The 12,187-nt window shown below is 28.6% G+C and overlaps 2 protein-coding genes across 2 annotated transcripts; one reads left to right on the top strand and one right to left on the bottom strand.

Moving 5' to 3' along the window:
* Positions 1-1,592: 1,592 nt before the first annotated feature.
* LOC100810293 (mitochondrial intermembrane space import and assembly protein 40 homolog) lies at positions 1,593-4,146 on the top strand. The gene is made up of 5 exons (XM_041010695.1): positions 1,593-1,876; positions 1,983-2,014; positions 2,099-2,224; positions 2,645-2,796; positions 3,928-4,146. Exons 3-5 carry the CDS (start codon positions 2,111-2,113, stop codon positions 3,959-3,961), a joined length of 300 nt encoding a protein of 99 aa, XP_040866629.1. The 5' UTR covers positions 1,593-1,876; positions 1,983-2,014; positions 2,099-2,110; the 3' UTR covers positions 3,962-4,146.
* Positions 4,147-9,309: 5,163 nt separating this feature from the next.
* Positions 9,310-9,930, bottom strand: LOC100776266 (germin-like protein). The gene has a single exon (XM_003547682.5). The coding sequence runs from the start codon at positions 9,928-9,930 to the stop codon at positions 9,310-9,312; it is 621 nt and encodes a 206-aa protein (XP_003547730.1).
* Between the last annotated feature and the right edge of the window lie 2,257 nt (positions 9,931-12,187).

Here is a 12,187-nt window from a genome sequence, read left to right as displayed (position 1 = left end):
AAGAATTATTATTATGGAATAAATGTATAAATATTAAAATCGTATAAAATTTCAATATATATTATTAGTTAAATTACATATCTTATAATTGTTCTTTACTTAGATTTTATGTTTTAAAATGGTTGAAGCATCTGTTCATTGTCTCAAGAGAATAGCTGCATCCACCCATCCGCCCTTAAGTGATAAAGTTTAAGATTATAACTTACAAGAGTAGAGAGGGAAAATTATAAAAAAGCTTATCACCTACTAATATCTTTCTTTAAGCAATGAAGTGCATTTTTTTTAACAAGAAATCTTAGATGTTAATTGTTAGTTTTTTTTATTAATAAGAGGGATCAAACTCATGACATTTATCCTATTTTTTTATTTTTTACCTATCCAGTCCACCTTATGTAATGAGGTACATTTGTTTACACTTATTTTTATGTAGGTCTAGTTCCTTTAAGTGATATCATCAAGTTAAAATTAGTTAAAAATTACTGACTCAACAATCAGGTAATTTCCAACAGGTATTTCTTTAAAAATAAAAAATCACCAGGTATCAAAATCAAACAAAAATAAAGGTTAGATACCAAAATCAAACTATATTTTATAGTACCAAAAAATTATTTAAGCTTAAAACAAAACAAAAAGAAATTAATTATTGTGGTCATTGCACCACATGAATTTTTCACTCCCTTCTTTCTCCTTTTTCCCAATGTGATACTCCTCAAGTAAAAAAAAGTTAATTATCATCCTCATTGCCACATGATATGCACATCAACTCACCCCATTTAAAGTCTCTTTTATGTATATTTGTTCATTCCAATTCATTCAAGTTTTTACCCCTTTTACTTTTAATGCTAACAACATAAGCATGAGATTCACCACTTAAGCACCTTTGAGGTTGCTTTTGTCTCCCTCTACTTGCACTATGACGATGTTTTTCATGACATAATTTTCTATTCTCTTGCTAGAATTGGATGCTTTTGGTTGCTCATTACAACTCATGGCCGTTGAGATGGTTGTCGGAATCTTTCAAGTGTCGTCGAAGAAGTCCTATGGGTTTAAAGAGTATCGTGATGAGGAAGAGGAAAAAGTAGGAAGCAAAAAATTGGTGTGATGCAATGATAAGGATAATTAACTTTTTTATTTTAGGCTTAATTAATGTTTTGATGCCTAACTTTTTTTTGTTTAATTTTGGTATCAGAATTTCTTTTTGAAAAAGATATTTGCTTGAAAATGATATAATAATAGAATCAACAAATTTTAAATGATCTAACCTTAATCACGTGTATTTTGTTAGTCACATCATCCTTTAATAAAGTATAAAAAAGTTATTTAAACATTAAAATATTATGAAAATCAAATAGAAATAGAGATAAAAAAGAGTAAGTTGAAAAGAAAAAAAAAATAACTGAGAGATCAAACATATAATTTTTTTATTAGCTGTTATAGGTTGTTCTTTTTTCAGTTGTTAGTTTTTTTTAGAATGTTAATAGTATATCTAATTGCAAGTATGATTTCTAATTTGTAATTTGTAATTATAACATGGGAGAATATTACAAATAAATAGTTACAAAAAACGCATTACAAAAAATGAATACATGTTCAGTCAAAAGAAAAATGAATACATGTAATGTCATAAGAAGTTGTGACTTTAAAAAATAAAGTAACCAAAGTAGGTTTTAGGGAATAATTGGAAGGGAAATACTCTTTTTCGTGCGAGAAGACAACAATTGAGAATTGGGTTCAGAGTTTGAATGCAAGAGAATCAGAATTGAGGGCTCAGAAATCACGATTCAGAATGGGTCAAACTGAAAGCGCAGAAGCTGTGGCGGAGACTCAAACCACAACCCACCACTCCTCCAATCCCACTTCCGTGGAATCCGTCCTCGTAGGTTCTTTTTTCGTGTTTCATTTCTCATGCGCTTTAAGTGTTCGTATAAACGTCTGGCTGAATCCAAATCTCATATTTTGTTGGTTTTTTTTAATTATTACAGAAGCTGCAGAATATGGAAATCAGAACACTGAGGTTTGAATTGAATTGCTTTGATCTTTTGCTTTCAACTTGGCAGGTTGAACGAATGAAAACAATTGGAAATTTTGGATTTTTCAGTCTGTGGAGGAAATGACTCAGAAAGCCCTTGAATGCCCTTGCGTTGCTGACTTGCGAACCGGTTCCAGTGGCTCTCAGTTCTCAGAGGCATTCCTGTGTTTTGTCAAGAGTACCTCTGAAGAAAAGGTATATCTTACTTCATACTTTGATGTCATTATTAGTGATTAGATACATAGCTTTGTTTCCGGAAGCAAGATGTAGCTACGATTACAAGTGTAAGGTGAACTGATGTTAGTAGGTGACAACTGAAGCCTTTCTACATAACCTGTTTCATAAGAGATTAGTGAACCACAACATACAGTGTTTTTTCAACTATTTGTTGCACTTTCTTGTGCCCTCAAAGCCTGGCTACAGAGACTATTTTAATGTTGGTATGATTAAGAGTTCTGTGGTAATATGCAAGTTTGTATTACTGGAATAATTGTGTATACTCTGCAATAGCTATTAGCAACCAATGTGGGCAAATTTGAAGTATTTTATTTATCAAGTTTTGATTTCTGTATTCTCATTAAGGGTTGGAATATGCAATTTGCTCCAATTATGCAGGGCTCGGACTGTGTACATCCATTTGTTGCACTGCAGAGCTGCATCAAGGCTAATCCAGATGCATTCTCTAAGGACATTCTGGGCAAAGCCGAAGATGAAAGCAAGGAGTTGGAGCCAGTTCAAGAATATAAAATACTTCCTCCCAAATGGTCTTGGTGATGAGGACATGTTCAAGAGCAAGGGCAAGGATCCACTTGAAGGACTTGGAGGACCTATGACAAGGGCTAGAGCAAGGAAAGCCAAGGAAGCTCTTCAACAAGTGCTGTCCATACTATTTGAATCCAAGCCCAAGTTTCAAGGAGAAAAGTCCAAGGTTGTGAGTTGTATCATGGCCCAAATGGAGGAGGACTAAATGACACCACTTTGTCTCAATTTTAGAGTGTTTAGTTTGTCTAAATAATGACCCAATCCTTGTAAAGTTGGCTGACCAAAAATATGTTTTGGATTAATCAACTAAAAGGGCTTTAGTTATGTTTAGTTCAAGTTGTAATAAGGGCCCAATTGGCAACCTAGGCATCAGCCTTTTGGGAGACCAAATGGTGGCTGACTTGTTGGCTGTTGGGGGTGACTTTTGGTTGCCACAATTTCAGTTACACTCAGCCATTAAGTTTTTTTTAATTCCCTAGGTTAATGGCATTAAGTTATTTTAATTCTAGGTTAGTGGGTCATTACTAAAATCTGCTGTAAAGCTTCTATATAAGCTGAACCATTTTATCAATAAACACAAGTTGAGTTTTATTCAGAAAATTAGAGTTTATCTCTTTTATCTTAGTGAGAGTGATTCTCCTAAATTCTTGAGTGATTCAAGAACACCCTGGCTGTATCAAAGGACTTTCACAACCTTTGTGTGTTGCCCTCGCTGGAAAGAGTGATTCTTTCCTTCCTTTCATCTTCACCCTTGTTCTTTCAAATCACAATTCCAGAAAATCCACCTCTGCCCAGAATTATCTCGTGGCCATAACTCCCATTTTATGCACTCAAATTAAGTGATTCTTGAGCCTAAATTGACTTTCAAAACGAGACCTTTCACCTCGTTTTGGAATCACCTCATTTGGAGCCCTGTAGCTTCAGTTATTGCCATTTCTATATTTCTGTCCAGCCACCACTTAACCTACATTTTACCATCCCATTCATCCATTTTATGCCAAGAACCACCTTATTAAGACCCACGAAATTAACCACCTTATTTTCCATCCTTTCCTTAATCAATTTATGCATTTTCCATCAAGGTTTAATCCTAGACGATCTTAAGTCAGTCCTTGTGCCATGAGGGTTCATATCACTTGGGAACCTCAAAGTCCAAAATCCAGGCTTTAAGAGAAGAGTCGGACTCTCATTTGGGCAACTAGTTGGATAAGGTCGTGTGAAATTCATTTTGAATTTGTATTAGTTTTGCCTGATTAAAAAAGTGACAGGAATCACAGGATATATCACTTCCTCAAAACGCTTCATGATGTGCATTTTCTTTTATATCATAAAAAATACAATTTCTTTTCTACTGAGTTTTGGGATTTCACTCAAATGCTTGCATCTTTCTTTCTAACAACTTGACACCTTTGTTCATATTTTCCTCTCCTCTTGATATGAAATTGATGAATATCTGCGTAGATGTAAAAAACAGTACTTCCTGTCTAGGTTATATCATAATTTATATTATTATTTACTTTTTTGAATCAAAACGAGTTAAAATGCTGCAGAGACTTTAATTCAGGGGCGAGCAACATGAAAATATACTGGATAAAAAGCGATGCAGATTGATAACAAGGGCTGATGTTGTAATGATATATCAAGCTTGTATATGAAATATTATGGACACATCACACATAAATTTTGATCCCAAAATAGGAAAGCTTGAAAAATTGAAAGTTACATTCATCTTCATTAGTTTTGATGATACAGTAGGAATCTCTTCATTTATTTATTTCTTCTCAAGAATTATTTAAAATTTTAGCATAAAAGAAGCTCCTTTCTGTTTCTAGAATATACAATTATACACAAATTACCCAAATTTTAAACTAATCTCCCCTTTAGTCATGTTCAAATATTCAAATCAGAGAAACTAAAGTAATTCTCAAATAATAAAAAGATGCATAAGTAATTTTTATATACATAATAAATCTTATTATTACCAAAATAAAAATCTTATTAATTGTAACCACTGTAGATTTTACCTTATTCTTCCTTTGACTCCCCGGTTCTCTGCTTTACGCTATCTCTCCACTACTTAATTTCAAATTACACTCTTTCTCTTTCATATTTTGGATCTTGACCAAAATGATGACAAAGGTATGCCGTAACTTTGACAACGTAAGAAGAAAGGAGTGGCTGAATAGTGTTACTTTGACAGTAAGAAAGGCTTCTTGGTGATTATAAAAATATATTAAACATAATTTTACAAAGATTTATTATACAACAACTCTTTCAAGACCAGCATGCAACAGAGATTTATTTTTTACAAAGAACAAATAATATGATCAATGCTTTTCATGGGTCTGAAATTGTTTCATACAACATTTTTCAGAGAACCAAAAAATTACAGGCAACAAAATCAAAATAAAATAAAATAACAACAACCAAGGGAAACTCACTACGAATCCATTGTGAACCAAGATCTAAACTCACAACACTTGAGAAAACGAAGCGGCAGCAAAGCCTTTCGCTTGGCACAATGGAAGAGCTGGTTTGACGCGATGCGAGGAATAGTGTGACGACGTTTGAGAATAATAATACAGGATGTGGTGACATAGAACAGTGATGAATAATCTAATGTAGCTTCATTACTTCTTTTTATTTAAAATTGTGAAGCCTAATAAATGTATATATCTCTTCCAACAGTTATTCAAATTATAATTCACCACGTTACATGGAATTAACTTCTTTTGCTAAATTCAGCGCGTAAGTATCCATTTATTAGATGAAAAGTATAAAAAAAAAGTTTATTTATCTATATATCATATCATACTTTGGCTTCACCTACAACGTACTTACACTAAAAGAAACATATATTAATAGCTAATAAATAAACTTGTCTCTGTTAAAGTAGACATTTTTTTTAATAGAAATAGAAAACTGTTAATCTAATTTTTGTAGGCTTATGTTAAAATATAATATATCATAGAGTAAGAAATTGATAAATACCATTAGTTTAACATATTATTAATTAATATGATACATATATAATATTACACAAGTGTATATTTACAGTATTTATATATGTTTACCAGATGGCCTAAAACCAGCAATACAAAAGAGCATTTACAATATTTACATTGATAAGTTATTTTTTATTTGATCACGCTTATACCAATGAAAACAAGTATATATAAAATCATTTTATAATTTGATATAAAATATATTTTTTATTAATTCAAAATTGAATGTACATATTATTAAAATATGTTAAATTTTATTAAAATTGAACAATAATAAAAAAGTAATTAAATTATTTATATTTTAATATATTTTAAAATATTTATATTAAGTTAATTTTAATATATATGAATGAGGTAATAAATAATTTTGAATTTATATATATCATCTATGTAAAAAAAAAAATTAATCCAACTGTAAATTTTTTTAAAAAAAAATATTCAATTAAAAATTATTAAACGATATAATAGTTGATTATACTTATACTGGTGTCATCTGATTATATATATATATATATTAATGTAAAGGCTATAAAAAAGAGGCGAAAAGAAAATTATGTGCATCAAAGACAGAAATTGATGATAAGATATGAATTTATTTTGTGGATGATTAGAAGGAAGATCAGGATAACACTCAACATTTATCAGTAACTTTTCCATCAGCGATTAATGACTCTCGGAGAGTCATGTTATAGACGAGAGGCGCGTAACACTGCATGACCACAACTTCAATGCAATTAGGGGAAAGTGTGGAACGAGTTTTTTTTCCTCTATTTTGTTTGACCTGAAATTATAATATTACTATTTATTTAAACTCGACCAAATTAATATCTGATATATGAAATAAGATCGACGTAATTTAATTTATTTATCTAATATAAGAATCTTAACATTATGTATAATTAAATCATAGAATAAAAAAAAATGAAAAACTTAAATTATGTTATATTTTACCATAGGCTAAATTGTAAGTTTGATTTCTCTTTATTTTTTTATCTGCAAACTTTAGTGCATACGTTTTTTATTTAAACTTTACCTAATTAACATATGATATATGAAATAAGATAGATGTAATTTAATTTATTAATCTAATATATGAATCTTAATATTATGTATAATTAAATCAGAGAATAAAAGAAATGAAAAACTTAAAATTGTTATATTTTATAATAGGCTAAATTATAAGTTTGATTACCCTTTAATTTTTTATTTACAATTTTTGTGCATATTTTTTCATGTAATTTTAGTCCTTCATGTCCCATAAGTCATAACGGTTGATACAAGTGGTAATTACTTATATTCCTTAACAAGTAGTTCGTGATTCGAACTTTGATTGATCCTTAGATATGAAATAAAATATTATTTTGTATGTGCTCACGGACTCTGCAGAAGATTAGTCACTACATCTAGCAACACACTTATCAATATGATGGTCAACAAAAAAATGTAACTATTATAAATGAAAATAAATTCTTAATTAGCCTACATACTTAGTGTTAATGTATCATATTATTAAGGCTAAAATATGTTTTCGATCCTTAATAAATACATGAATTTTGTATTTGTTTCATAATAATTTTATTTTTGCATTGAGTCCCTAATAAAACAATAATTTTATTTTTTATCCTTGATACTTTTTTTAATCCCTAATAAATTAGTAAATTTTATATTTGTCTCATGATAATTTTTTTTTGCACCGAGTCCCTAATAAAATAACAATTTTACTTTTGGTCCTTGGTACTTTTTTAATCCCAATAAATTAGTAAATTTTATATTCATTCTCTAATGTTTCTTTTCATTTGTTATTTGCCTTTTTCAAAGGGACTAATAACGAATGATTTTTTTATCAAGAAGCAAATAAAAAAGTTTCTAATTTATAGGGACTAAAAAAATTTAATGACCAAAAATAAAATTATTATTTTATTGGAGAGCAAAAATAGAGAAAAAAATTTATTAGAAAACAAACATAAAATTCATATATTTATTAAAAATTACAAACATATTTTAATCTATTATTAATATGATATGAAAATTGATAAATATATAATATTATAATATAAAAAATAAAATAAATCTAACATTTATTATTTTCAATTTCATGAATTATAATGTTGAAATAATAAATTAATAATTATAAATAGTACAATGATTAAAATCAACAGTGTAATATAAAAAAATGTGTAAGAGGAATGAGTGGAATAAAATAAATAAATAATAAAACTTTTTTTTTTATCTAAAAAGGGTGATAAAATGTGTTAATTGAAATTAAAAATATAATGAAATTAATTTATCTAAAAATAAAAAATTAATTAAAAAACTAAAATTATAACACCTCAAAATATTTTTATCCATAAAATTGAATTAAATTTTATATAAAATATCATATAATCATTTAACTACTTTAATAAATAGTATTACCTCACACTTATAATTTAATAACTTATCTTAAAACTTTTAGCAACTAATTAATTTTTAACTAATTTTTTCAAAGATATCCATATTATAAAATACTTATAAACCATTGCAAATTATTTACAATATTTATATTAATATTTTAATTTTTATGGGCATCACTGATTCGTCCACTGCAACAAGGAGAAATAGTCTAAACTCTAATTTAAACACATTACTCCCTCACTCTATATTGGCATGGGTTGGATAGCAAGAAAATGAAGATACAAAATGAAAACTTTGTAATGTTAATTAAAAAAAAAAAGAAATAAAAGAAACAAATTTAAAATTTTGTCTTCAACTTTTTTTTTTAATTTTTTTAGTATTTATGATATTGGTGTGAAATATTTGTTAACTTTACAAGTGATTGATATTATTGTTATAAAATTTGATTGATCAATTTTAGTGAAATATTATCTTTTAATATTATTTTTCATCCATAAAATTCGTAACTAAAATCTTATTTAAAATAACTGAAACAAATATCACTCATTCATAATTTATTTATTTATTAACCAAATAATTAAAAAAATACATTATTATATTCGTTTTTTCTTTTCTTTTAATACCATTAGCAACATTTATTGCAATGATTGGTTAATGTGATCATTTAGCTATGAGATTAATCTTGTATTCGGAGCTTATAATTACATGTAAACCTCCTCGGCTCTCGTGGGAGTGTATTTCTTTTATAATCAAACTCATTCTTTACCATAACTTCAACGTCAACTAAACCACACACTCATTGAGTCTTTTATGTATTTATAAATACTCATGTTAGAACAAGTAAAAAACAATCAACCAAAAGCTACATATTAAAATAAAGTGATATTTTATTATGAATTTTTTTAATGTTTTTCCTTTCCCTTTTTCACGTATCCTGTTGTTATTTTCGTGCAGTTATTTCGTTCACAGTGAACAACCAACACAAGTATTTAGTAGATAAAAAAGTATTAAGATTTGAGATTGGACAAAAAATGGAAAAAAGGTGAAACAAACAATGACGTTTATTGTTGATGATGATTACTGTTACAAACACATGAATTAATACGCTAGAAAATAATCCTAGCCGCTGCCACCGAAACGAGCCTTAAGCTTCTTGACTTGGGCAACATCAAGGAAGGTAGTTTGTGCAAGTATGTGAGAAGGTACATTGTTGGCAAATATATCATTAAATAATTGGACATCAGGGTTTGAGCTACTAAAAACTGCAAAACCAGTAGATTTCCCCTTACAAGAATTCACAACAAAATGCAATAGTCCCTTTGGGATAACCATAAGATCTCCGGATTTCAGCGTCTTCACATAAGCTTTCGTAGGTGTCACGAATCCAGCAGTGATTTCACCTTCTACTGTGATTATTAGTTCAGTGGCATCTGAATGTGTGTGCAGTGGAAAAAATCCATCTTTTTCAATAACTACACGTGCAGCAGAGACGCCAAGGCCATTGAGAGCAGGAAAGTCATTGACAAATGCAGTGTTAATTCCTGCTTTGAGTAAAGGGTTTGTGGTGTTTGGAAGTTGAAGAGTGAACACAAAGTTATCTGCCGTCAAAGTATTAGGTGGTAAACAAGGATAGCCAGAAGGGCTCTCTGGAGCCTTGAGGTCTGCTACGCAGAAATCATTAAAATTAGAAGCATGAGATGTGGATGAAATAAGAGCGAGAAAGAAAAGAATGAGAACCATAGTCTTCGTCTAGGGTGAATTAATGGATTTAGAACATATGAGCGAATGCAGGATTGACTAGATATTTATAGGGAGAAGAAGAGACAAAGGGTTTGTTAAAGCTAGAATGTAAATCCTTTAATTAAGGTAAGAGTAATTATGTTGAAAGTTGATTCACTAAAGTAGCTAGGATACTCTTAGAAATTAATTACAAAAATGAGTATTACTAGCTAGCCATCAAATTAGAATTGTTTTGACTATTGACTTGAATTGTTGACCAATCACTTATTACATTTATTATTTTCTCCTTATGTTTTCTTCTTCTTATTTTTGCTAGTTTCCTTCCCAATCCACCCTAAAATATGGACATACAACCTTATTAATTCATAGAGTAAAAAATCTCCCGTGCTACCATAACCAAGAAGGTTGACTTTTTTCCACCAAAAAGGTTTACCATATCATATTTTTTATTCAATTTATTATTATGTTGTCATATATCATTCAATTTATTCTAAATAAATTGCATAACATAGATATTTATATGTAAGATAATATGATAATTGGACAAGTCAGAAACAAAGTTAACTCTTATTGGTATCATTCCCATAGAAGGCATGATCGGTTCAAATTTAAAAGAGACAATTTACTCTTTAAATTCATCCCATCCTCTTAGATTTTATCAAATTTAGATAAACCTCATAAATTTATTGTATTTTTTTTAATAATTTAATTTACTTACATATATTTTTAAAAGATTAATTTTATATTTTGTCTCTAAAAGAAAATGCTCTAGTCAGCTACTATTATCTATTATCGATAACATATCATTCAATATCAAAACTTACATATATTTTTGTTCTTTATTAATGTACATATATTTAGTTTATTTTCTTTATAAGTTGAGTTTTTGTTTTTGTTTCTTATTTTGCTAAAAAAAATATTTTAAATCTATTATCATAGATCCATTACATGTTAATATGTCACAATAAGCTGAAAATTTATTTAATATGAAACTTTATGAAGGTAATCCATAAAAAAAAAAAACTAACTAACATGATAATATTTTTTTATTATATGTCACATCTTAATTTGAAAAAAAGATGTAAAATAAAACAATAATTTCAATTTAATTATAAAATAACATAGAAAAAATATTACATAACCATATAATTTTATAACAAAATTTGGACTCCTTTTCATAGATTTTGTGTCGTTGTACCTCTAACCCAAGGACGATCCCTAAATAGATCAAAATTAGTCTTGTTGTAGCAAGTTAATGGTTAATAAAAAGACTAAACTTAAATTTATAAGAAAGTCTATTAAACCTGATAGGTCCATTTGTTTATTCATTTAAATAATATATATATATATATATATATATATATATATATATATATATATATATATATATATATATATATATATATATATATATATATACTAAAATATAATTTTATTAATTTATAATTTTAGTCTTCCTGTTTTAAAATTTTAAAATTGAAATATTTAGTCTTCCAATTTTATAAAATCAAATAACTATGGTCCCTCCATCCAAATCAATGAGTGGATCGATAAAATTTAACTTGACTGTTATAATTTTTTTTTTATGAACCCAAATGTATTTTAATTAAAATAATCAAAACGTCCAATCTAAATACATTCCCTACTCCGCTGCCACCCTGCATCGACAAGCATAGTAGTTGATCCTTTACATATCAATCTTCATGAAGTCTGCATAAATATCAAAGAACATATTGTGCAGCTTGTAGTTACCAAGTCAGATACCTAGAACCCTTTCCAATTCGTACCCAAATTTTGAAGTTTATAATCCCTTCAAACAAATCATTGGTAGCATAATCCAATCATGAAAGGAGCTAGTATCAACTTTTTTTTATCTTACAAGACAACCGTTGTCGGAACTTCAACTTAATAAGATCCATCACGTTTTCAGCCTCCAAAGTAGCACCATTAAACAAGACGACATTCCTCTGCATCAACATATATAATCCAAATAATTGCAGTCCAAACAACTCTCAAGCCTACCTGTATCCTTCGGTGTCGGTGATGTTCACGACGACGACGCGTAGTTAGCGTTTCGGAGGATGACGGAAAGGGAGCAATAGCTTGAGTCAGCAACGACAATGGCAGAGGTCAATAGCTATTCTGAAACATATTACCAAATTGGAGTTGTTTTGATCATTGATGGTCAACTCATCAGTCACATGACATATCATATTTTTTTTCTTTTTTTTCTGTTTTCCTTTTCAATTCATCCTAT

The sequence above is a fragment of the Glycine max genome, chromosome 16 (genome assembly GCF_000004515.6).
Source record: "Glycine max cultivar Williams 82 chromosome 16, Glycine_max_v4.0, whole genome shotgun sequence".
NCBI lineage: Eukaryota > Viridiplantae > Streptophyta > Magnoliopsida > Fabales > Fabaceae > Glycine > Glycine max.
The sequence above is the reverse complement of the archived record's forward strand: the minus strand, read 5'-3'. Positions and strand labels throughout refer to the sequence as shown.